General features: G+C 46.5%; 2 protein-coding genes across 9 annotated transcripts in view; one reads left to right on the plus strand and one right to left on the minus strand.

Moving 5' to 3' along the window:
• Nucleotides 1-272: 272 nt before the first annotated feature.
• The window catches only part of tns1a (tensin 1a), a 54,633-nt gene continuing 28,374 nt past the window's right edge, over nt 273-26,531 (minus strand). For 3 of the 8 annotated variants that reach the window (XM_027291563.1, XM_019273243.2, XM_019273241.2), the window contains 24 exons: nt 24,936-25,048; nt 24,788-24,848; nt 24,624-24,699; nt 24,374-24,518; nt 23,894-23,959; nt 23,686-23,811; nt 11,953-13,632; nt 11,318-11,398; nt 10,755-10,915; nt 10,502-10,646; nt 7,434-7,508; nt 7,200-7,226; nt 6,889-6,970; nt 6,192-6,736; nt 6,012-6,098; nt 5,626-5,754; nt 5,454-5,549; nt 5,303-5,380; nt 5,138-5,209; nt 5,023-5,049; nt 4,415-4,583; nt 3,721-3,789; nt 3,604-3,633; nt 273-3,512 (listed from right to left, as the gene is read on the minus strand). In XM_027291563.1, coding sequence (XP_027147364.1) covers nt 3,383-3,512; nt 3,604-3,633; nt 3,721-3,789; nt 4,415-4,583; nt 5,023-5,049; nt 5,138-5,209; nt 5,303-5,380; nt 5,454-5,549; nt 5,626-5,754; nt 6,012-6,098; nt 6,192-6,736; nt 6,889-6,970; nt 7,200-7,226; nt 7,434-7,508; nt 10,502-10,646; nt 10,755-10,915; nt 11,318-11,398; nt 11,953-13,632; nt 23,686-23,811; nt 23,894-23,959; nt 24,374-24,518; nt 24,624-24,699; nt 24,788-24,848; nt 24,936-25,048 — 4,270 coding nt within the window. In that variant the 3' untranslated portion in view covers nt 273-3,382. The remainder of the gene's footprint in view (nt 3,513-3,603; nt 3,634-3,720; nt 3,790-4,414; nt 4,584-5,022; nt 5,050-5,137; nt 5,210-5,302; nt 5,381-5,453; nt 5,550-5,625; nt 5,755-6,011; nt 6,099-6,191; nt 6,737-6,888; nt 6,971-7,199; nt 7,227-7,433; nt 7,509-10,501; nt 10,647-10,754; nt 10,916-11,317; nt 11,399-11,952; nt 13,633-23,685; nt 23,812-23,893; nt 23,960-24,373; nt 24,519-24,623; nt 24,700-24,787; nt 24,849-24,935; nt 25,049-26,531) is intronic. The other 5 variants (XM_027291561.1, XM_027291559.1, XM_027291560.1 and 2 more) reach the window with 5 other exon arrangements.
• On the plus strand, nt 9,278-10,492 carry LOC109141723 (macrophage mannose receptor 1). Its single transcript, XM_019273245.2, has one exon. It carries the CDS (start codon nt 9,388-9,390, stop codon nt 10,231-10,233), a length of 846 nt encoding a protein of 281 aa, XP_019128790.1. The 5' UTR covers nt 9,278-9,387; the 3' UTR covers nt 10,234-10,492.

Raw genomic sequence — 26,531 nt, forward strand, 5'->3', positions numbered from 1 at the left:
GCGTTGGTCAGAGCGGGAAGTGAAGGTGAACCAACGGTCACATGTGCCTCCAACTCTTCACTTCTTATGCAAAGTTGTTTCATATGAGAGGAAGGTTTGGATTTTTTGCCGGTGCAGCTGAGGTCTGAGATCCTGCAGCTCTTTAAATCAACTTCCCAAAGGTGTTACCTATTAGAGCTTTCTAACGAGCACACCTGACATGGATGGAAAACAAAGCGCAGGTGAAGCTTCCGGCAGACATAAAAACCAAATGAACACCCACATAGCTTGAATGTAACTGATTTGTATTGCTTTAATGTTTTTTTTTTCTCCTTAGGAACAGGTAAGCCATGACAATATAATGTAAATGATAAGCGCAAACAAAATCTGAGACCCTTCTGTACATCCGTAAGTAGCACATTCATACAACAAGTCCCATCTGTACATCGGGGTCACAGAGATCACTTCTTTTTCACTGAAACAAGGCAACTCTTGACTCAAAGCCAACAGGTACAATGCAAAATTTCATTTTTTTTAAATATATATAGAGAGAATTAAATTTTTTTGTCTCCTCCGAATGACTAAAAATGGCACAAAGCTTTGTTAGTAGTCGATCTTAAGTGCACTGTACCTTTTTGTTGCTTTCAATAAAGCGCCACCGTACATTCCTCCGGTAACCGTTAAAATCTGCGATGATGCGACGATGAAACGAGATTTGATCTTTTTTTTTCTTTTATTAAAAACATGTCGGGAAAACAAAAAAAAAAAAAAAGAATAAATAAGAATAAATAAATCTTTTTTTTTTCGAGAGAGAGAGAGAGGCCAGAGAAGACACACACACTTTGGCAGTCTGACAAAGCTGCAGCTGTCGAGCTTTTTTAGCATCACGGTGAGACGCGTCTAACTTTATTTACCTCCAGCGCTGACACCCACATGGAATTTATGTCACTCCTCTTTTGGTATTGTGAGTTATAAGTGCTTCGTTTACACACTTTTCTTTCCCAATTTGTGGGGCGCCACGCGGGCGATGGAGGCAAACACGTCCGTGCTTCTGTCGCCTCGAGTCCACGTGTTCCTTAAATCTGCTGCTAAACGTGTAAAAAACAAAACAAAAAAGAAGTGTGAAACACAAACATGGAAACATGCAGCCAGTCAGCATCATCGATAAAGTGTTTGAATCTTTGGCAAAAATCATAATCGGTCATGGGTGCATACGGCTAGTTTTCATATTGCATTTTGAGGTCGGCTGCTTCCCTTTTTATTCGAAAGTTTGAACCTTTAACATCTACCGGCTACGACGCTTTGTATTTTTTCTTCTTCTCTTTGCGTCTGCGAGTGCGTTTCTTTTTCTGCTGCTGCACTCAAAAATGCTTCTGTCCATGCAAAATTCAGACTCTTGGCTTCTTCTTCTTCTTCTTCTATCTCGTTCATGCCCTAACCTCGTTCAGAGAGAACGCAAAGATGAAAAACAAAAAAAAGAAACATGACGAGCCAAAAACAAACATATACATGTACAAAGTAATGTACACCATATATTCAAACACATTTCAAAATCGTCAGACTTTGAAATCATTAGCCAAAATAAGTATATATTTTTTTTCTCAACCCCTTTTTAGGTAATCTTCTTTATCTAGACTGTACAATATATGTATATATGAGTAATCATGAGGGACCAAAGCAACAAAAATAAATACTTTTTCGCTATGTCACCTTTCAAAGTAGTATATCTATGTACATTTATATCAATATCAATTTTCCTTAGCTTATTGTGAATGGTTGAGCGTGTGTTCAACAAGCAGGCATTTGCGCACAGTGTGTGTTTCTGTTTTTTTTCTTGCTCCTTTGCCCTAAAAGGTTTCTAAATGTAAATTTTGACGACACTGTGGAACCAAAACAACTTAAAAAAAAAAAAAAAAAACACAAGAGAACTGTCCTCGATACAGTGAAAGGTAACCCTGGCGGCTCAAACGGACCAAAAAGAATCAAAATAAATGAAAGAAAAGAAGTAAAAACAGAAACATCTCACCATCATGTGACTACTTCAACAATGGGTCTAACTTCTTTTTCAGGACTCTCTGAGAAGAGTACAAAAAGTGTTTGTCTAGTTCATGCAGTCTTTGACAAGTCGTGCGACCTCGCCGCGTTTACTCGTCTAAAAAGGTTTTTTTTAGGTTTTTTTTTTAGCACAAAGCAGAATGTTTTCAGTGATGTTGAATGTAGCTAATGAGGGGGACGGGGGACGGTGCAATCTTTCTTTTCTTTTTTTTGTTAAAAGGACAACAACATGCATAAAGAACAGTGCATAGGTCCAGGTCGGGCCAAGTCCCTGGTGGTTTCCAGTGTGTTTCAGTGGCAGCGTCTATCAACAGATCCACTACTGCAAGCAGTTGGTGATGGGCGAAGAGAGGAAGGAAGGAAAGGAAGGAAGGGAAGGGAGGTCCAAGCCTGAAGGAGTGGCGCCATCTCGTGGACAGTCCTCCTCTCTCTCTCTCTCTCATGAACTGAAAGAGAGAGAGAGAGGTCAGGCTCGGACCGGGAGGTGATGCGAGCGTGGCTGCACTGACACGAAGTGCGGTGACCTCAGCGTGTTTTTCTTTTTTTCTTTTCTTTGTCGTGAGTCTGGTCTGCTATGCGCAGTTTTTAATTTTTTTAATTTTTTTAAAAGATCAGTCCACTGCAGAGCCCTTTCCGACACACAACAGACCCGGAGAAAAATGAGCACTCTAAGGATTTCACAACGACTTTTTTTTTTGTGGAAGGTAGAAGAACCGAGCTTAAAGATCAAGCTAACATGCATAAGGTCTTCAGACACTGTTTTGCTAAAAGCCATCGAGGCCGACTTTTTTCCTGAAGACGAGTTCGAGAAGAAACTTCTTTTTCTTTTTTGTTCTTTTCTTTTTTTGTCTGTTTGTTTGTTCATCTTTTGAAAAGAGGAAATAATAATGGCTTAACAGCTACATCATTCTTGCACTTGTGTTGCAACTACCTTTGGTAAATCAATCGACAAAAGAACGAGAAACAGAAAACCCTGAAACGTACGTACGAGTCCTCGCGTGCTCCCCGACTGAACTTTGCATTGTTCCTTTAGTCTTTAGCTAGATTCTTCTTCTAGCCAATTAAAATTCTCTCCCTTCGATGCGTCCACGTCTGTCACGTTCACAGCTCCACACCACACACGTCCACTAGCTCCACTCTGGATCCACAAACAAATCCTTCAAATAGAGACTCTTGCAAACCGGCAAGGCAGAGAGAAACAAAGAGAGAGAGAGAGAGAGAGAGAGAAACAGAAAGAAACCGACAGGAAACAAACAAAAAGAAAAATCATCGAGTCCTGGCGAAAAAAGACACCAACGATGACGGAAGATTTCAAGACGGCCGCTGCCGTTTGGACGTTGAGGAGTTTTCACCGCTTCATCATTTTGGAGACGAAGCTGGCGATGGCGGAGGCGGGCTGATCCGGGTCCAGCTCGGCAAACAGGTGGCTGACATTGTCTGTTGTGCTTCCTTGTTTCCTCGCGACGAATCCGAAAAGCCTGACGGGATGGAGAGGAGACAGCCCGCAGTCAGTCTCAGTCAGCCAACATTAAAACACTTTATCGTCGTCATCATCGTGTTTGAACTCACCTCACTGAGCCGCCTCCTTCTTTGCCCCACCTGTGCAGAGAAAACACGAGATCATGTTCGAGATCAAACCATCGAAACAAAGTTTCATGTTGTTAATTCAAAGCTGAGCTTTCTTACTTTCTGTCCTGGGGATCCGTGTCACAGTAGGTTACCGTGTTGATGGGATAGTGTCGTCTGAAGAAAAGTCTGCAGCAACACACACACACACATGTTTTTGATATATTTATGTTGCTTCCAGCCTCTCACATATAAAGATTTCCTGCGTTTCTCTGTTTGCGTGATAGAAACAATCTCTGAGACAGTTTACACTATGTGGACAAAAGTATTCGGACACACTTCTCTTGTTGGAGGAGGGATGATGATGTGAGTTTTTCAGGGTTTGGACTGGGCCCCTTATCTCCAGTGAGGGAACATGTTCATTCTGTGTCCCAGCACACAAAGTAAGGTCCATAAAGACTCATGGTTTGATGGGTTTGGTGTTGACTGGCTCCACACAGAGCCCTGACCTCAACCCCCATCGAGCATCTTTGGGATTGCAAGCCAGGCGTCCAACATCAGTGCCTACAGAATGAATCCCATCTTGTGGAAAGCTTTCCAAGAAGAGTGCCAACTCCTTATTAAAGTATTTATATTTGAATACAACGTCCCTGTTGGGATAAACGTCAGGCGTCTGAATACTTTTGTCCATCTGCAAATTGGTGAAGTTTTGATGCCTTCTACAAGACGACCACTTGAGGTCGCCAAAGCAACAATTTTCTCTGATTCTCTGAAGTTTAAACCCTGATAACATGTGAGACATCTGCCGACTCACTTCCTCTGACTGTCGGTCAGCGTGATGCCTTGCGTCGACACTTTGAAGTGGACGGTGGTCGCGGCGGGCAGAGGGTTGGTCGCCAACGTCTGGCTGATCGCCTTGGCGATGGCCTGAGGCCCCGTGAGAGACTCCATGTCCACGGAGTTGATGTACAGAACGTTGCACGCTGGCGAGAGAGAGAGAGAGAGAGGCTGTGTTAAACAAGGAGTGGACAGGAGGAAGCAACGTGCATGCAGGGTGATGGAGGTGATGGAGGTGATGGAGGTGACGGAGGTCGCGGTGAAAGGTTTCTCATGCACTGCACAGTTACATTAAGGAATCCTTCAACAGTCCATGGACTGACTCTCAGTATGTGCATGCACAAGTTTAATTTAAAGCAACATTGTGTCACAGGCGTTTTGGACCACCGCGAAGAAGAAGAAGAGGTTTACAGCTGGTGTCGTGTCAGAACAGGAGCTGGGCAATGGTTGTTAGCAAAGTTGCCGACTTGCCAACTAGTTTCTACACAGAGTTGCTTTAAAGTTGCTTCTAGATGGACTCTTTGTTTCAGGCGTCACGACATTCACATTCAGTCAAAGTGCACGATGGAGCAAACCGGTATTTACCATGAGCGTCCTCGGGAACTTTCTGAACTGTAAGGTAAGGATGAGAACGTGTGAGCAGAGGAATGATTCATTAAAGCTTTGAAGCAGATAATTAAGTGATGATGGTCTCGCTCACCTGCTCCCTGCTTCAGAAGCTCAACCACCGGATCAGTCGGCGTGGCCAGTTCCAGCGCCTCTTCGTTCGGGTCTGCGGGCGACAGAATAACAGCTGTTTACCACCGTTAATGTTCGTCTATAAATGCTGCAAAGCGTTTCGCTTCAGGCGACGGGCGACGCTGACCTTTGGCGGGGATCATCAGCTTACAGGGCAGAGCCAGCGGAGTCATGGAGTGTTGGTAAACCAGAGCGGAAAGACAACCTGCACACACAAAGCTCAGTCAAACTGGATCGGATCTGAGAGATCTGCGAGACAATCGGAGCCACGAACTCACCAAAGTAGGGCTCATTGGGACAACCCTTCAGCCGGACGCCTTTGGCGCTCGTCTCAATCAGGAAGTGTCTCACCAGCTCGTTAGTCAAGTCACCAACTGGGAAAGATCAAATCAAACGTCAGATATTCTGTTTTCAAATCAGACGCCTCAAATCAAAAGTTTGCCTCTTTACCTTTTTTGTTCTGCTGGATGGTCGGCGGGGGGCACGCCACCTTCATGGCCAGGCCGTAGGCGCCGCGGAAGGAATGGCTGTCCCTTATGATGAACGCCCCGGGCTCCCTGTCCTTCAACAGATTGATGGCTGGAAGAAGGAGAGAGGAGGAGGAGACCGAGGAGGAGAGATTGGAATGGATGAGACAGAAAGGGGAATGACCAGAGGAAAACAAGACGAGGGTCACGAGAGTGGTTGATTAGATAAAATGGACGAGAGGACGAAGAGGGGATAAACAGAAGGGCAGAGACGACGAGAGGAGAATACACAATCAGTTATTTTATTCTCTTTCACTCTGCGATCAATAAATTCATGGCGGTGGCTTGTTTGAAATATTTAACTCTCACCTTGCTCTCTGGAGATGTCCGGCTTGTACCAGTACTTGGACGTGTCCTGGACGAACTTGACGTTCATCTTAATGTCTGGGTAACCGTCTGTTCGGACCGAAGAGAGACAAGAAAGCGATTATTCCAGAGGACGCAAACCTTCTGCCAGCCACAATAACATCTCGTCTTTCAGCGTCTCACCGTATATGGACTTCGAGACGTCCGGGAGCGTGTGCGTGCCCGACAGGTTTGGCGTGCTGCCACCGCTGACCGGCGTCAGGTTCTTGTTGTCGGTCCTCTCCGCGTCTCCGCTGGACATGTGCCTCTTCTCCGGCAGCTGCGGGGAGACGGGGAAGGCGGGCGTCGAGGGCGTTTGGCTCGCACTCCCCTGACGGGAAGCGGCCCTCAGCTCGTCAGGCGTGCTGTGGCCGCCCGGCACCGTGCGGCGCCCCATCATCGGGCTCTGCGGCACGCCTGCCGTTTTGGGGTTTCGGCCTATCAGGGGGCTCGAAGGGACAACTGGAGGTGGGTGTCTTGCCAGTGAGGGGCTTGCTTGACCGAGGCGTCTCTGGAGGGCCGGGCTCGGAGGCGTGTTGGTGGCCACTGTGCGGTGGAGGGTGTTGGGGCTGCCGGGGACGGTGTGGACGCCCATGATGTTGACCTGGGAGCCCTCAGGGGACGCAGGTCTGTTGGGGTAGGAGGGGTTGGGGCTGATTGGGGCAACATCGGAAGAAGCAATCCTCCTCCTACAGACAGAAGAAACAAAGTTTTTATTTCACCATCTGTATCCTCGATTTCCCAATTCGGTCGATGTATGACGATCTTTGTCTGCAGTTTGATTATTGGTGGCTGATCAGGTTGATCCTTTATTGGTTGATTCTGTGTTTTGATGACTCACCCGTCAGCACCGTGGACGGGACTGCTGGAGGAGAGAGGAGCGTTGAACGTTTGCCCTCTCGAGTCCCCGAAATTGCGATTGTCTGAGGATGACAAGGCATCAAAACACACACACACACACACACACACACACAGAAACGCTTCCTCAGTCTCGGGAACGGGATGCAGTTACCGGGGGCGACAGAGAAACTGTGAATGTTTCAAACGTTGTGTGGAAAGCTGGGATGCAGAAGTGGAAAACGAGACACACACAAATAAAAGAAAAAGTGTGTGCAGGTCAGGAGACTGTGCCGAGTGCTGACGTGTCCTTACCTTGATCTCCGTCATTAGAGTCAGAGTCTGACAGCAGAAGAGGAAGAAGAAGAGAGCGAGAGAAGAGGAGGAATGTGTGGAAGAAGAGGAGAAAAGGAGGACAAACTTGAGTGCAAAGCAAGAACTGGAGGTGTGTGTGTGTGTGTGTGCAGCAGGGGGCAGCAGATAGTAACAATCACTGTGTGAGCTACAGATGACATAATGCAGATTATTCATATTCATATTCAGACTGACCTGATCCGCCCTGTTGATGAGGCTTCAGGCCGAGCGCCGACAGAGGAGTCTTGGCCAAACCTGGAGGAGAGCGAGCTGCAGGGATGGAGAAGAAAGAAGGAATATAAAGGAGAGCTGCAACAACAAAACATACGCAACAATGAGCGTTAGATGAGAAATGCACATACGAGCCATGCCATGACGTAAAACAACCAATGTACGGCATGAAGAGACGATTCTTCACGTCAGCATCGGTGCAATGCTGCGTGAAGTTCTAGACTTGATTCAAAGGTTTATAAGCAGAAACATGAGGCTCAGGAAATGTTCCTGCAAAGACTCACAGCTGATATTTTGCAAGTTTCCACATGCCAGATGACGTATAAGCGTCACCACAGATAGAGAAATGTGCTTCATAAAGGAGAAAAATAAAAAGTTACACGACTTTGACTGAACTATGACGCTGAAAACGAGCCAATGAGCATCCATCCACATCACAGGTATGTAGTCATGAAGATGTGGGAAGATTCATCGCATGCTTCTCCCCGAACTGATGAGCGGGCTCAGGTTAGATCATGGTCGGATGAGTCAACAACACTGGGTTAAGACTGAAGATGGGGACATGCAACGTGGAAGAGACACAAACTGAGGAGTTGTTTCCAAAATGTTTCCCTCTCGTCAGAGATTTTAAAGCATTTTGGAAGTGAACTCTTCAGTTTTTTTTATCTTCCACTGACAAAAGAATCCAGATGACCGGTTACGAGGGGAGGTAAAGATGAAGGTTTGTGCCACAGAGCAGATTCTTACTGCAACAGCTGCGTGTTCAGGACTGACTGCAGGAGAGAGAGAGGGAAGCTGCCGGACAGAGAAATGTCTCGAGGGGTTCGGTTGAATGTGTAAAATATTTGATGAGGCTCGTGCGCGGGCAGCACGTGAAGAAACAGACCTGACGTCATGCAAACTTCCAAACTCTGCAGGAACAATGTTGTACATATGATGCTGGAAACTGGCTGCTTGCAAATAAGCCATCAACAACGTACTGCAGCGATGAACCAAAGAAAAACTATGAAACATTATATTTCATGGTGCACATCCACATATCTGTGCGCAGACTTAAATGTGTTTACAGCCTCCACACGTGCTGAATAATAATGTATACTGCACATGAATGAATGTTTTTTTTCCGTCTTCATTTATTGTGACAAACTCTGTCCTCTCGTTATTCACAGGCATGATTTGCACACACCTGCTCTGTGCTGTTTGTCCACTGTCAAGTCATGCAACACGTTTTTGCCTGAAGCAAATTTTACAATTTGTTTGTGTCATTCAGACGTGGGCTGCATCTCTGCACATGTATGTTTCACAGCAGAACGAACGAACCATTTTATCCGTGAGCTTTCCTCCTTTTTTTCTCACGCGTCGTGTCGATTTGATTTGTGATTTCGGACTCCATGAATTAAACTTAGACTTGATTTAGATGCTACATACTGCAGACACGTCATATTTCAGTGGGGAGGTTTTTCTCTGGAGTTAAGCATTTGTAGGAATCTAAAAAAGGTGTTTGTGAGCGACAAAGTTAGATATCAGTCAGTGCTCGGTTGCTCACAAGTAAACAATAGATAATTAATTGATTTCTTGAATAAAATAATGTCAGAAAATAACTCCCATTGGCTGAGGAAGCCTGTGGGATTTGATTGAAAGCTCATGTTAAGAAATGTATGACTTCTAGCTGAACTTTACACCAATCTGGTGAAAACCAAGAAATATATTTTGTCTGAAATCAGAGTTCCTCACATTGCAGAAGCTGTTTTTTTTTATATTTCTGAATTCATCATTACTACTCTCCAACTGAGCAGCTGTGTGTTGTTTACACAAAGACGGTCCACCCTATGCAAAACACACACTGCAGCTTTTCCACCTTCACACTCTCTTCACGGCCTCAGTGCTGCAGGACGTCGCTCTCCGACAGCAGACAGTGATGGATCAAACCTTCACCTGCTTCCTGCTCCTGCTGAGCTTGTCTGCGACTTTTGGCAAGTACGTTTACGTCAAGGAGCCAAAGACCTGGCACGACGCTCAGGATCACTGCCGGCTGTTTCACACAGACCTGGCTCCGATCAGCAACAGCCACGACATGTGGCTCCTCAGTCGGCTCGTCGACGACTTCAGGAACTACTTTTGGATCGGACTGGTGAGGAACACAGACGGCGAGACGTGGATGTGGTCAGGAGGAGGACGGGTGTCCAGGTTTTTCTGGGCACAGGGTCAGCCCGAGAACAGAGATGATGAAGACTATGGGCTGATTCGTGACTTTGTGTGGCATGATGCAACACTACACCACAATCTACAATTCTTCTGCTACAGCGCCATCGTGGTGAGGCAGAGAAAGACTTGGGAGGAAGCTTTGGACTACTGCAGGAAGCATCACCACGACCTGGCCAGCGTGGCGTCGGAGACGGAGATGTTGCTGATCAAGAAAGAGTTAGACAAGAACGACACCACCGACTACGTCTGGGTCGGTTTGCATTACTTCTCCGGACACTGGCTGTGGGTGGATGGGCAGACGTTGAGTTACAAGGCCTGGGGTCAGGGGGGCAAACCTGCATGTCCGGAAGTGAGGCTGGCGTGCGCGGCGCTGAGGATGGAGGCACAAAAGCCGAGTACAGCGGGGAGTGGGGAGGACCCGACAGGAGGTCACGGAGGAGGTATTCTGTTCAATAATGTGCCCAATGTTTCAAGAAGCAGTGATGCGACTGAAGAAGGAACAGAAAGTGTTTGGGAGGCCCGTCACTGCGAGGAGAGACACTATTTTATTTGCTACTGAGAGTTTACCGTGTGACACCGTCAGCTCGTGTATTTGGTTTATTAGTTTTAGTTCAACTTTGACTGTTTGAGTGAAAGATTCAGCCGTTTTCCTTTTACTTCCTCTTGTGTGCCGTGTTTGTTAGTTTGTCTACTGTGCAATGAATCGACTGAATAAAAATGATTCATCATCAAAATGTTTTCATTATTTAAATCACTTCTCATCAGTTATAAAAAACAGACTGCAGACAAGAAGTGGCGCCCCCTGTCTGCAGGCAGGGTGAACCTACACATGTTGAAGTAAGGAGTCTGTGGCGACACGGGGAAGCTGGGGGTCTGGGGGGAATTCTCACCACCGCCTCCGAAGGTGGGACTGTTGGCGAAACCTTCCGCCTCGTCGTCCTCGAACGCCTCCCGGTAGCTGTGCATGGGACCCTGGAAGAGACGAAGAAGGAGGCAGGCGTGCACACAGATATATATATTTAAAAAAGACATTAGACATTAAAGTTTGAAACATGTTACTGCATCCACTTGAACGCTGACCTCTCTGGGTCTTCCTCCCGGGTTGAGCGCCAGATTGTGGGCGAAGTCCGGTGAATCCGTCGACATGTTATCGTGGCTGCTCTGATACTGGCCCTCGCTGGTGGTGCGGCGCCGGCCGGTCTCCTGTGTCACTTCTGGGGTCATTCCTCTGGAGCGAACCCCTGAAACAGCCCAAAACATTCAGAGCGCGGACCCGTCGACTCACTCACTAATTTTTGCAAATTCATGGCAACCGACACATGCTGCAGAAATGCCTGGAAGTAAAGAAACTGCAAGGTAAAACAGCTTGTGTACGACCTTTTAGGTTTATTCTTGAATTTGAAAGCTAAACCTAAAACCTGTCTTCATCAAGAGAGCCAGAGAGAGTGAGAGAAAGAGGTTTGTAAAGACGTGAAGTGAAGGGAGTAAGAAGCAGTGGAAAGGGAGAAACAAAGCAGAAACTGGAATTGATGAAAAGTCATGAAGAAAGTAAATTATAAGAGAACTTAAAGGAATTTTTAAAAAATGGTGACAAATGTTGGAAAAAGTCAGAAAATAAAAAGAAGCGGAGAAAGTGGACAAACCAGAGAAGGAATAGGAGCGGTGGCGGTCAGATTGTTGCGATGTCATGCTTTCACTGATGCCACGAATACGAGCGTTGTACTCTGTTTCCCCGGGGGAGGGAGGTTCAGGGTGGTGGTGGTGGTGGATGGAGAGCAGGAGGTGGAGGAGAGAGGTGGAGAAGGAAGGTGAGAGGAGGAAGCAATGGTGGGAAGGGTTGTCCAAAACAGCAGGGGAGGAAATGGAGTGAACAGAGAAGAAGAAGAAAAATCAGAGCAAAAAATCTAATGAGACATTCAACTTTGTGCCACTGGGAGGCGCCGGGGAGCTGCCACATGTTTCACATAAAGGTAAATGTGAATGCAGACAATGCATGGAAGCTGGAGCCTCCGAACGCTCGGCTATTCTTACTCTCATCCCATCTCCACTCTCACCAGCTCTGCTTTATTTCAGAGCTGCAGAGCTAATTTTATGTCTACGGGTCATTCCTCTGGTGCGGCACCCCGTGATGAATCTGTAACAGAAACTGCTGAAAGCTGTGCCGCTCACGTGCTGCTGGGCACTCAGGGTTAAAGCCGCTTTGAGCTGAAGCTGGAATGGACGACTTATAGACGCACACATGAAGCATTCAAGTGATCTGATTTGGGAGTTCCCTTACCTGCGATGCGGTGAGCCACCAGGCCCTCCAAGTTTAGCGTCTCCTCCTCTGCATCTTGCTCTCTGGGCAAGGATGTAGAAGATGTATCCTTGGGCTGAGGGGTGAGTGTGGGGAGAGGTGAGGAAGAGGCACTGTAGCCTGGATAAGGAGACGAACCCTGCAGGTCCGGGGAGTGGGAAACCACGCCGCCTTGGTACGAGTTCGCAGGTTTCACTGGCACCTGCTGGTTGAAATTAGCGGAGGGGTCGTTGGGGTAGTGGTGGGCTGCTTGGCGTGTGTGGAGGTAGGGCTCTGGGGTGTGTGTCGGGGTGGTGTTTTGGTGTTGGTAGCCAGCGTGGGACCTCTGGGGAGAATACGCCGGGGACTCCATAACTGGGCTCTGGTTGGGCATCGTTGAGACTCTCCCAGTTGACCGCATGGGCTGATTGAAGGAGCTGTTGACAGACCCGGAGTTGTTGTAACCGTGGATGGCGGAGTCTGCTTGGTATGAGGGTCTTGCAAGGGTCTGGGAGAAGGGCGCCTGGGATGAACTGAGGTTGTTCTCCCCAGGAGGTGCGCTGTGGGATTTGGACATGTGGGAGTTGATTGGGTCCAGGTCGAGCATGAGCATGTTGAGCGCCTCAATGGACTGCTCGATGTCCCGCTGTGAGGCAGGGAAGTGGGGCAAGCTATGGGTCGACTGAAGAGGAGGGCCAAACGGATCATCTGGGAGACTATGCTGGTGCCAGTTATTGAGACCTCTTTGGACAGCCTCCCGGCTACTGGTGCTCCTCTCTGGGGCCCTGGGCATCAGCTTAGGGTTGGTCTCAGGGCTGCCAGCTGGTGGATTCCCAAAGGACTGTGAACGGTACATCCCACCTCCGTTCTGGTAGTTGTTGTATCCCCCCTGTGGCGATGCAGAGTCCACAGATCTCTCTTGCATCGCCGTGGGAGTTCGTACTCCATGCACAGGCATCTCGCTTAACTTTTCCCCAAGAACACCTCTCTCAAGGTAGGGTCCGTCGTTCTGCCTGCTGATGGGAGTCTGTGATCGGTAGTAGAGGTCACCCGGCGTTGCCTGGCCCTCTAGAGATGAGAGCGTGCCCAAGCTGTCCACGCTGTTGCCCTCTTGGCTATTGGGCAGCTCGTCGTCGAGAATATCTGTCTCGCGTTCCTCTGTTGAAGGGGCGCCAACTAATCTTGTGTGGCCCCCGTTGACGTGAACCTGCGCTGGGACCAGGTGTCGGACACCTCCGCCTGGACTGGTGGACGTGGACAGGTAGGCTTGCCGTTGAAGAGCCGGCGCCTCGAGGCCGCTCAGGAGCTGGTCGAGCTCTCTTTTCTCCTGCGGGCTGAGTGGCGGGTTGGTCGCTGTCGGGTTGTTGTGATTTGCGGCGCTCTGCACAGACTGGCTGTGCTCGTCGGTACGATCGGTCTTGATAGACGCGGTCGAGTTGCCTGAGTCGCTGCTCACGGAGAGAGTGTGGTCGACGGCAGGGAGGGAGGCGTGGCCTGTCACAGGAAGGGTCTGGTCGGTGGTTTGGAGAGGGTGGTTGGTTTGTTGTAGCGGGTTCTCTGCATTGGTCAAGGGATTTTCATGGACTGGGAGGCCATTGATGGTGACAACTCCCTCCAGGGAGTCTTTCTTGCGGACTCGGGCATATAGGCTTCCATCAAGTGGACCTTGGGTGTGAACGACATCTGAAAGAGACGCAAAGAGACTCAATTTATTACAATAAACCATAAAAAGACGCCTGTTTGACTGCAGGGTTGATTTATATCATCTTGTCTTCACGCACAAACATCAGGTTTCACATTTGCACGGGACAGGATCACAGTTTTTGACCCTGAGGTCCAGCATGCAGCCCAGCCACCACCAGCAACACAACCCCTTCCAGCTCTATTAATAGCCAATTTGCAGAGGGCTAAAGCCCGTGTCACGTTGCGTCAGTGCGGGCCCACATGGTCTGACGTGAACCTGGGGTGGGTCCCGTCCAACACATTGAAACAGCTGGTCTGCGTGAGCCAGAGAGAAGAGCTGCAGTGCCAGTTTGGAAGCCCAGAGCTGTCTTCCTCAAGTTGATTTCTGGCTGCTGAATCATGCCAGAAGAGTCAGACTGATTGCCTACACAATAAAAGTTTCCACACAATTCATTCACAGGAATGTGTAATATATATATATATGGCATGGGTGTATTTTTATTATCTGTTTTTTAGTGTTTGTTTCAAATGGTGCATGGCGATATTTCTTCACGGCTGAACGACAGAACCAGATTCTTTTGGTCTGGCCGCGCTGCCAACGAAGGAATGAAGAGAAACTTTACCTATGACAACTTTCAAAACAGTCTGAAAACTTATATAACACAATAACACTGGACACCATGCAGACTCTCAAAAGTCTCATTTTGATGGGAAAGTACAAAACTTTGGGATTGCTCTTTCCTGGCAACCACAATTAAAAACATTAAGCACGAGGGGGAAAAAAAAATCACCATCTGTTTATAAAATTAGAAGCGTGTAGGACTTTTTCTTTGGATGTGCTCGTGTCCTTTTTGGAAATTTATGGTGCAACCGTGGTGGAAAACAAATACCTAAACAATTGAGAAACTTGTTTGTGGCACAGGAACACACAAACAGAGGTTAGGTGCTGTAATTTACCAACTGTAAAACACTGTACTTGCAACAATCACACGTGCAACAGCTCATTCTGTGGTCGCACTTATGCTTACAAGAAGAAAATAATACACCCAACACTCGCTTCCCGTATCCAGTTTTTTGCAAAGTGATACATGACATATACATGACCAACGCCGCCGCTGCTGGGGGGGGCGGCTCATATGTGGGATGTTCCAAATTGAGCGACCCCCGGGGGACAGATGGTGGATCACTCGGACCGCAGCTATTTCAAACCCATGTCAACAACAACTCGCAGGCACAGTAGCAACAAGAACGCAAGAGAGCGGGCAAGGAAGTTGTAAACACAGTTTTTTGTTTGTTGTGGTTGATTTTTAATGACATGAGGATTAAAGTTATGAGAGTAAATTGTGAGGTTTAGTCTGGGTTGTAGACTTCAGTCCAAAATTTTGAGACAAAAATCAAAATTATATTCTAAAAAATCTAGTTATTTTGAAGACAGTTGCAGGAGTCACATATTCAAAGTTGGCAGCCAATGTTTTTTCACATTTCAAAAGACTCTAAGAGACTTTTTCCATCCCTAAAAAGCTTCAAATTATAATTACATCTCTATGTCGAGGTGTCAAACCCACTGGAAACTCTCCTTACCTGTGCTGTAGGTCCCCCATCTGAACTTCTTTAACTTTTACTTCATTCTTTCCAAAACACTCAAGAAAAGTTGAAATATTTCCTCCCATTAAAAAGCCAGAAGTGTCTGTGCATCAGGAGTCTTCTCCTCTCAGTGGCTGTCTGAACTTGTCTTCCTCTGGGCTTCTTCTCTCACTCTCCCTGTCCTCTCTGATTCATGTCCTCTCATCACCCAACATGTGCTCTGCTGGAGCGAGGCGGGGCCGTACCGCTGAAGCTGCCGAAGGGGGTGAGCTGGCAACTCTGGGATGATCCCTGACTGTTCCCGGCAGCGGGGGAGGGACTCCACCACCGTCCCCACCACCAGCACCACCTCCCAGCTTTCAGATAAACTACAACTCCCACGCCGTGCATCACCCCTGCCTGCTCATGTCGTCAGAGGGGATCCCCTCTCTCATCTTAGACGTTCATCTTTTCTTCACTGCATGGCGTGAATCTTTAAAATTTTAACTGCTGATGGAGGTAAACTGCAGCATTTCCAGACTTTCCAGAGAACTGTGCTTCACATTGTCCACCAGCTGAGCTCCATCTGTCTTTGACCCCCTCTCCCTGCCGCCCTGACCTTTCACAGAATAGGGAATGCCCTTGTTCCAGTTCATAAAAGATGATCTTTGAGCGCTCCGTGGCAAAAACGACTCAAGTTTGCCAGGGTGACACTTTTTCCAGCGGCTGGTTAACCCCATCCGAGGTTAAATCAGGGGAGCAGACACTGTTATTTGACATGTCATGGCTCACAGCGGAGACGAGAGGAAGCGACGGACAAACTATAAATGCACAAATAACAGATTTGGGGTAAGAAGCCAAAGAAGTGGCTGCAGTATCGTAATTATAGCTGTATTAGCAGGAAAGCTTTTGATTTATTTTTGATTTGGTGTTTCCATTGACCTAACAGACCCACAAATTAAGCCGATTGTCCACATCCAGATCTCATTTTCTCAAAGGTTTTGTTAAACGTATGCCAACAGGACGAAGCGTAGACAGAAACATCTCAGGACTGACTCACACGCAGGTCAAGTGTGAATGTTTCTGGAGTGACTCTCGCCTCTTCCTTGCTATTTTCTCTTGCTCACCAACAGGGGTGGAGGAGAGGCCTGAGAGGTTGGTGTTGGTGTAATCCTCTCGACTTAGTAAAGAACAGACGTGCCAAACAACGTCGGGCACGCCAGGAACTTACTTGCAAGGTCACAACCTTCACATTTGCCCCACACTCAAGAGTGTTGAGCAACACGCTGGATCTCTACCAAGCTTCAGGGGCTATATCAATTAATTAAAGTGTCCGTTATTTGATATAATGTGACAAAAACACAACATATTGTTCATTTTAAGACAGATTTCACTCCTTCCAGGGAGCTAGTGCTTCGTTTAAGACAGAAAAAGTCCGTTCTGACACTGTCTCACCCAGAAGAAGTTCTGGAGCTTTTGATCACATCCCTGAAACAAGGCAGACCCTAACCCAACATGTTCGGAAACTCCTGAACAGCTAACGTGGATGTTTTGTTTCTTTCATTTATATCAGCGGCTGACTCTCAAGTCCTGGATGTCAGCGCTTCCTCGAGCACATCATCATCAAAACGATATTTGCAATACTGTAATATTATAAAGCTATTACGGCGTGATGGTATAATGATGTAATTACTGCCGGGAAAGAGGAAATTGGAGAGAAGTTAAGGCTGTCAGAGAAAGTTTGCAGAGTTCTCGTCCTTCTGAGATACGAAGCTATTTAATGACCCTGCGTCACCTGCTGTAATCATCTGCTATTAAATCGTGACCGTGATTCTGAAACGGCAGCTCGCCATCTGAATAGAACAAATAACTTTCGTCTGGTGTCAATAAATAGCTGCAGCAGACCTCAAATTAGATCTGCTGAGTCACCGAAACGGCCAACAACTTGTTTCCTACTGCGGTAAATGAGCGTGCCGCTCACTCTGCATCAAAAGACAAAGCCACGTCCAACTCGTTTGAAATTTCCAGTAAGATCTTTTGAGTTTTTCAGCTTTAAACAAAGCTAAACCTGTCTCTCTCATCGATAATGTCTGTCTCACACCTGTCCATTCTCTGTATTCTCTCATGTGACAGGTGCTTTCTGCTCTTGTGAAAGTGCCAGAGGCATTGCTCATACAGCTCTGCACACACACACAGCACCTGCCTCTTGGCTGTATCCTCTTAAGTGTTCGCTTGAGTGTTTCATTGCCACATCGCAGCCTTGGAGGCCATTAAAAAGCCATTTAAACACCTGTGGCCAATGGTTTATTATAAATAGACAATGTGCTACAACCACTGTTATTGCTGTATCAAATGCCCACGGCTGGGATGTGGATTATATACATAGTTAGTACATTTGGGATTAACAGACACGGTGATTGAGGCGGCACATTTGTCGACCTATAAAGCAGTGCCAACATGCTGGACGCTGTAACTGTGGATTACTCCCTCGGCTCTGTGTTAGTTTAGGGCTTTTCCTTTTTAAAACCATCAGAATCATTTTTATTGTACAGGTTTAATCAGCTAAATTTAGTTTATCGTGATTTCTTGTGATCACACTTGCTTCCTTCATGGATTTAGTTGGTCTTAATACCTAAATATCTCCTGATTATTGACTAAAATAATTCAGTAAACGGAGTTCCTCAGGGCTCTTATCTCGGACCACTTTTGTTTTCCCAATATATTTATATTTTTCATCATTTAAACACTATAAATGTATTTTTTTACGCAGATGACACCATGTTGTATGTCATAGTAACTTGGCAATATCCAAAATACAAGAACTGGATAAAAAAAACAACACTGCAGTATTACCACCAACTATTTTAAAGGTCTTTATGTGGATTTTACCAGCTTATCAGCTGCTTTAGAAGTTTCCAGGGGTGGTGAAAACTTAAAGATGGGCTCGACACTCTTATTGGGAACATGATGACCTTATAAAAAAAAAGAGCCAAACCCATTTTTACAAAACACTGACACGTATAAATATAGAAACACACCTAACGTCCAGACAGGGGTCTCTCATCTATTGGATACGGTGTACAGTTTCATGTATGTGAATGAATGCATATATAAGCGCATTCAGACATCTACAGTAAGAGCTATTTAGAGTGACGGGGGTTGACTTGTCTGTGGGTTAGGTGGAAAATGGGTGTGTATGTGTGAGAGCAGTAAAACTGGGAGGTTGGGAAAAGTGAAGCAGCCGGCTTGAAGGAGACATTTGTTCTCCAGAGCTCATTAAAGGGAAACGCAAACAATGCTGAACTTCAACTTGAAGGAGCTGGGTGAGAGCGGGACGCTGCAAAAAAGAGTGGAAAGAAAACAGATTATTTTATTTATTGGCTCTTTTTTTATAGATTTCTTGCTTAACATTTTTACGAAAATAGAAAAGCAGTTATCTAAATTGGCATTAAGGCATGGTTCTTCTTTAATTAACTAACCTATCATGATCTTTCACCTGGTGGAATTGTGTTTTTCTCGATTAAAACGAGTCAAACCGCTGTGCAAATGTTTAATTATCGTTAAATAAGATGTGTTTTTTCCCCTCATGTGACCAAAGTAACTTCATCTCCTCGCACGTCTCCAATGTCTCAACATTTTTGAGTCAGTTGCCGGACTCTTGCGCGTACAGTTATACACGCTGACGTGCAGCGGCAGGCATGGCGGTGCTGTCAGCGAGCCGGCCGGGGTACCTCACAGCAGGATGTGACATTCACCTTCACAGCTTTCATATCGCCGTGCCGACGGCCAGTCTGCATGCCAACAGCGGATGACTGACAGCTGACTGACTTGTCTTAAAGACCTGTGTGTGTGTGTGTGTGTGTGTGGATTAAGACATTTAGTCCAGTGCTTGGGCTGTTTTGTTTTTAGATTTCTTTGTGTTAGCGTCACTTATTTCGAGTGTGAGTTGTTTTTATACACATTTTAAGGCAACACTCTTGTTTGAAATGCAGATATCTGCCTTTAAACTCCATAAAACAACAAAAAACAAACTTTTTTACATGTTTTACAAAGAGGCTGTTCAGCACGAAGGGAGATTCTCATGCGGGATGATGTGACAGTGCATCAGTGAGGAAGGTGTCATGGTTGGTGTATCAGTGACTGGCACAAGGAAAACTGTCGCGGGTTTTATATTTGCCATGTCTGCCTCTCACCCAGCGTCCAGCTGTCACAGTTTGAGGTGACGTGACTGTATCGGTGTCTGTCTCCGCGATTGCTTTCAGGATGATGTCATCCATCCAGCCTGTCTGTCATCTGAGTGACTGTCATAAAACGCTGTCTGTCTGACTGTCTGTCTGTGATTCATGTCGAGGGGAGACATCAAATCAGATTTCCAGCAGCTTGTTAAGAGATTCTGGGTTAGTTAAACTGTCTGATATATTAGTGACGATCAAATAAAATCATAATTGATGAAGATTTATATTCAGAGGTTAAAGGTGCAGTGTGCAGTTTTTGCGATGTTTTTATGAGCGTGATCGACAGCTAGACGTTGGACGCGTGCAGACATCGCAAGATTTTGCCTTTGCAACCTGAATGTATTCATGTGTCACCACTTTTCTTTGCTTAGGAGAAAACTCTGCAGGGCAACGTCAACGTCAACCACTGCGCCTGCAACGATTCGATGATAATCACTGAAGCGAGCGCTCCCTTTTTGATTGGATGCACATTGGACAAGGTCTCTTCTCCCTTTCATCAACGTGATCTGTAGAATCTGACATGAAATCTCTACAAGAGTTTGAACATCTTGAGTTCTCTTTTCTCAAATATGGTCAAACAAACTGAACATTGGACCAAAAGCGTGCGCTTCAGTCCAAAAATATCAGCTCAAAAGCCCCGAGGGGGTCAAGCTGGCGTCTTTGCATATGAACAAGAACAAAATTATACCGCCAGTGCGTCATAACGTTGCCTCAGACTTAAAACGAGGACCAACAGGATCACGTCAGGCCGGCATGTCTGCCTCTGTACGACTGGCTGTCTCCTGCCTGGCGGGGTTGGTTTTCTGTGTGCATCTGTCCATCCATCTGTCTTTCACTCGGGAGGATTAGTAGCTGTCATAAAAGTGTGTCTGCCTGCTGTCTACCTAGATGTTTGGTCTGTCATCTCGGGCTCTTCGAGAGCTCTGCGATGCCACGTTGAACTCAGAAACCTTTCACCTACTGTAAGCGCCGCGCTGCAGTCAATCTTTAGATTTGCACTCCTGGATTTTAACATATTCAGTCCAAAGTTTCAAGACAACCTCAGATGAACTTATTTCGAAGTGGCGCTGAGTTAACGGAACGCAACAACATAAGAGAGAGCAGGAGCCGGAGAGAAAGCCGCAGACGTGGAGACAGACAGACGGTAGGAGAAAGGAGGCATTAAGAGATGAGGAGTGGCTCAGCGGGGTATCCAAGGCTGGGATTTGAACCTGCTGCTGCAGCTCACCGCGCTGTCAGCGAGAGGTCTAACTGGCATTATGTGCTCATGCAAGACACACACAGGGCGCTTTGAAAATACCTGAGCGCTCTCAGACTGTACAGCTTTGATTGAACAGTGTGCAAGAGACAAATGATGTCATTTGAAATGCTCAAAGCTTATCAGGAGGGTCAATATTTTTATATATATTTCCACAAAACCTTCACACGACCAGCAACAGTCTCAAAACAAATCCAACATGCATTGTATCCCAGTCCGACCTCTCTCTGCCGCTCACATGTTGGAGTTACCAACCAAAGCTCTCTAATAGTTTTGGTGTAACCCAAAATTGCAGCTCGCTCATAAAATGTTCCGCACACAAATTGCTCGCTCCATGACTCATTTTATGCCACATAGGTGCCAAACACACACACAGGATGCAGCGATGGGTTGACATGGAAACGTAACAAACAGACAAACAGACTCTCGTGTCTGCGGGGACGAACGAGCGAACGAACAAAAAGTTATATTCTTGTCTGAGATGACGACAAAACCTGCGGACGTCTCAATATTTTTCGCATCATTTTATAAAATCTGAATTAAATCTGACTATCTGTTTTATAGTTTGTAAAGAAAGTCACTGGCAGTGATCTCAAGGCCTCACAGTGCTACTCACCAACCCTCGACGTCACTCCTTTATCTCTCCCCCTTCAGCAAAAACGACAAAAGAAGAACCTGCTTTGTCAAATCTCTGCAAACGTCTGCTCGCCTCTGCCTCTCCTCTCTGTGTCTGTCTCTCTATCTCTGTCTGTCTGTCTCTGTCCAGCTATTCCAGACATGTTTCAGGGCTCAGCCCCAGCCAAATATGGGAGGTGGGCGGCAAACAAGGAAGACTGGGCCCGCTGCCCTACTGTACACCACACTTCAACACACACTCGGACACACACATACTTATTCTGCTCTGTTAAGTGGTTATTCTCAAGGGGATGGATTTATTTCTAGACCCGCTAACAAGTTTAAATATTACCTAACAACTTTGTTATGAAAACTGCGTTGCAACATTTGAGTTTAGGTCGTGTCTTCTGACTTTTTTTCCGATTAGAAACTTCCGTTTGACACGTTAAAGATGCTGCATGAAGCATCTGTAAACATCAGCGTGTTTCTAAGCATCAGACTTTCTGCAGATGTTTGGTTTATTAACGCACGAGAAGTCGCATTTCTGCGATCTTTTAATGTCGTCTTTGTTGTTTCGTGACTGAACCGATGCCAGTGTTTTGAAAACGAGCCGTTTTCGTGCCATCGTGTGTCATTTTTTCAGTTGCAGTTGCTCTTTGGCTGCTCGGTGGCCCAAACGTTGGCCTTCTGACTGCTGTGACCTCGGGGGGTCGACAGCTGCCACCACAGCACAGGGCTATTAGTGGAGCAAAGGCAAGCCGACAAACACAAGGTGCACTGCACGCGCACACACACACACACTTAAAAAAATACCACATAAAAAACTGCAAAAGACTCGTACAAACATGTAAAGATTTAACACCAAACAGCTGGACACACACGCTCCGGACGCCTCTCGAGCATCAGCATGAAATGCACACGCCTGATCCCGCAGACGCTCTTTCGCTGAGTCCTCTCAGCTGGATTTCCAAGGTCGCCGGGCACTCTTGTTTAAAAATGGCGCCGGTATGAGTTAGCCGAGCCTTTCGGGGCGCGTTTAAACATCAACGCCTGAGGACGAAACATTCGTTTAACGCCCGGACAGATAAACAAGTGCGGATTCTCCAAACGATACCTGATGACTGATTAGTGTCCACTCGTGTCCAAAAATAGGCCGTGCTGTCACGGAGCTTATCGTGGTCATTCATGTGTGATCACCTGGGTTTACCAACTCAAATGTGTGTTTGACACCTGATTAACATTCTCTCAGTGCCTATTAATAATCTTTACATCCCGGTGGGAGTTAACTACTTTTTCCAACAACAGAATTTTAACGCTGGCTTCCCGTTCCTGCCTGTTCGCTCCTTGTAAAAACAGACTGTGTTCCTGCTGCAGCTCCCTCCGAACGTTTGGATTCTCACGTCAGAGTGCAAAAGAGACGAAGGCCGGCGCAATTAAACAAATGAATAAACTGGCCGAGCGAGGTTTTTTCTTTCTCCTTTCTGCTGAGTGCTGAGAACACCGCTGCCCATTCAATTAGGCTCAAACTTGCAATCCTGGCGATTCCCGCTGACCTTTCTCGCAACACAGCAATTACTGCGACGGTTCTCTGGGGGATAGTTCATAAAAATGAAATGGCTCTTTGCGAAGCCGTAAAAAAAAAAAAAATCCCATATATAAAAGTGGATGCAGCACCACGACGGCTGCCAAGTCCTGACTCGACGGAGGACGAGCGCATCCTCGTGTCCGTGCAGGTTTCTCAGATTAACGGCGGCAATCATGAGCGTCGTCATCACAGACGCTTTATGATCTTATTAATGTTTGATGATCCCACTTACTCCTTCACACACTGCGTATGTGCATGAATGGAGCTCGAGCATAAAGATATAACATTCCTGAGCTCCTGCTACCGAGGCGAAAGCTCGGAGGTGGGTGGAGGTGGGTTTGGGCACTCGGTGGTGGTTGTTGGTGTCTCATGTTACCACCCCCTCCTGGGGTGAAGGGAGGGGGCAGCCAGTAGCAGGGCGACTGACGCCCCCCTATTTCTGCAGCCGCTATTTAAAGGACAAATTGACAGGCCGTGGGGGGAGGAAGGTGGAGGAGGACCTGTCTTCTCCTCAGTCCAGTGCAGAGATCTTGGACCTGGTCTCCCAAAAACTGAAACATCTTTGATTCAGCTCCATTTAAAGTCTGTTTTTTTTATTTAATTTGAAGTGTTTGGAGACCGAAATGGCAGCCGGTACTCTTTCTGATAAAAGCTGTGATGTGAACACAAACACACTGTGAGACATCAGCAGCATGTGAGTCTCTATTAGTAACTGTGGACGGGTGGAGACAACCCATTCATCAAGCTCTGTGTGTGTGTGTGTGTGTGTGTGTGTGTGTGTGTGTGTGTGAACATACCGTGCTCGCCGTCCACGGTGTCCTCACAGCGCTGGTTGAAGCTCTCGTACGAGTCCCAGCGGATCAGGTGGTCCTGGGTGTTGTAGTCCACAGAAACGCTCGGCCCGTTCTCCAGGTGGCCCAGGCCTGAGGAACACATACAAGGCATGATGGGTAACGGAGTCTCCCGCATGCAAAAGATTTATAAGTTGTGAGGTTTGTAGCTTACCTTTGATTTTTTCGGGTCCGTATGAGAAGACAAACTCCACCTTCCCGTACTCTGGGAAGCGCTCATCTGTAGAGACACACACATGTTTTTCTTTGTGAAATAACGGACACATCACGTGTATACACACAAAAAACACAGATCAGATGTCAGAATTTCAATTTAGCAATCGTAGAAACGATCAAATAATGCAAAGATGTGTAAAAACTGGAGGAAAAAGATGAAATATTTTGTTGCTTCTACGTTTCATTTCATGTTTAAATGTTTTTCTTCTGGTGTAAGTGAATGCTGAGTTTGCCTTCACCACCAGAGGACCCTGTTTACTATAAAAACATGACTTCACAAAACGTCTCAACGATAAACCTCTGCTGAATGTTTCACTTAAATTATCTGAACTTCATCAAGTGTTAATGATTAAAGCTGCTTCACAACGAACACAAACACAAACACACACACATATAGATGTACTGTAGAAACACCCACCCAGAGGACAGTTACCTTTGAAGGTCTCGTCGAGCTCGCTCTTCCCGAAAACGACGCCGAGGTCGTGGATGGCGCAGGTGTGGAACTGCACCCTGAACACCACGTCTCTGGTCGGGTTCCTGAACCGCTTGTGGTAACACTTCAACTGCGATGAGAGAGGAGGAGAAACAAGAGAGGTGCAGGACAAAAACATGAAGTCAAGAAGATGAAGAATGAAGATGGAGTGTTGTTTATGTGGTTTAAATCCTACCAGGATGTCTCCCTTCAGGAGCAGGCCGGGTTCAATCGTGATGCAGATGCTGGTGTTGCTGTCTCCTTGCACGTTGCTGCAATAAAACAATAATAACTGGATTCAGCATCTTTGCCCTGCATTCAAACACAAACCACGCTGAACCGGAATGAAAGTTTCCATACTATATTCCTGACGTATAGACTGGTTGCATTGCCTGGTAGATCTTCAGGAAAGGACGGCAGCCTGTGAGGGGAAATAAACGATTAAACGTCTCAGAGAAAACCTGCAAAACAGAGTCAGGGTGTCGATACGGAGGAGGCGCGTACTCACCTCCTTTGGACTCAAAGTTGGGAATGCCGTGCATGATAACGTGATGCAGGAACAGCGGCTTGTTGTTGATTTTTATGTGTCCGGACAGAAGGCCGTTGAAGTATCGGACATACCTGAAGACAAAGGAACGTCTGAATGATGAAGCTGGATACAAATGTGGATTGTACACACATGAACCAACACTGTTGTGGAAAATTGCTTTGTCTTTGCATCCTTTTCCATTACTTCCAATAAACCCGTCTAAACTTAATTTTATATTGCCGTGGTCCTTGTTCTGGTCCGTGAATCTCGGCTTAAAGGCACCAAGGTTTTCAGATAATCTCTCTACTTTTAACTATCGAACAATAACAGTTAACAAAAGCCATACAAATAATAAAAACCGTGAAGTTCATTACGCCATGAATTAAAGCTGTTCTTACGAGTAAAGGAAATAAAAGTTTTCCCTGCTGGCGATGTGAACGCAAACCCCATGGTGGTCGTTAAAATCAGGACTTCATCCTCTTGGCAGCAGCAGATTTCAGGTCACTCTGCCAAATAAATGATGAGATATCGTGGATTTGGCATGTGCTCCGTAGATTTCAGGCTACATGTCTGCACAAACATGCATTTTTTTGCCTTTTGGTAGTGATGGAAACAGAGATACCGTGTCCACTGGAACAAACTGAAGATCGCGGGTTCGTTTTGGTTGAGCTGTGGGATCACCAAAATAACTTGGCTTCATTAACATCATCTTGTTTAGATACACGGTCTTAAATCATCTCAGGACCTTCAGACCAAAACCAAACAGAACAAACCCGCATCCTGTGCGGTTCACCTTTACCGCCTACGTCCGCTCCAACAGCCCAGCCGGAGCTGAATTCCTGCTCGGCCTATAAAACAACCTTTATCCACGGCGGGGAAATGTCAGGCTGAATTGGTGTGTACAGAGGCCAGTTGGGGGTCTGTTGAGTTAGTGTGGTCTGGTTGTTAATGATGATAATGATGATGGTACCAAACGTGACCTTGACCGTGGGGTCGCCACATGCAGGCGCCCCCCCTTGCTCTGCTGTCAGTGGCCAGATGGTTTAGACTCCCTTTAATTCAATTAGACCCGAGTGGGGACGCCTCGCGAGCAGCGCTGAGCGGAGGAACCGGCTTGTAGCTGCTACGAGACGTGATCATGTTCTGTTCCTGGTGCCTGTTTCGATCGTCTTTGATTGTGTGAAGCATGTTTGAACTATTCTTAGAAGCAACAGCGACGTGTACGTTGATCAAGGTCTACTTTCACTGCTTCTATCAAGATTGTTCAGGTGGTGTCCATCATCCTCCAGGTTTTATCTCCTTCGGGATCCCTGTCCAATCTCTTCATTTGGGCCTACATGTAAGAAGATGCTTCACATCCCCCGGTTTCCCATCTTTCTTTGATTGTTTGGCAATGTTTCCCTTCGATAATTTGCATGCATCCTCGCAGAAACCCTGCCGGTTCATTGTTGGGTCGCCCCTTTTATACGGGACAAAAACAGGAAGCTTCTCACATTTCTTGTGAGCAACTTTCAGCGAGAAACCTTGTTTTTGTGGCGTGAATGACCTAGTGGCACACACAAGAGGCAGCCGAGC

This window comes from Larimichthys crocea, chromosome XIX (genome assembly GCF_000972845.2).
Source record: "Larimichthys crocea isolate SSNF chromosome XIX, L_crocea_2.0, whole genome shotgun sequence".
Taxonomy (NCBI): Eukaryota; Metazoa; Chordata; class Actinopteri; family Sciaenidae; genus Larimichthys; species Larimichthys crocea.

Bases quoted from the DNA above. Each gene is read 5' to 3' on its own strand.
- LOC109141723 (XM_019273245.2), top strand. From the start codon at position 9,388: ATGGATCAAACCTTCACCTGCTTCCTGCTCCTGCTGAGCTTGTCTGCG.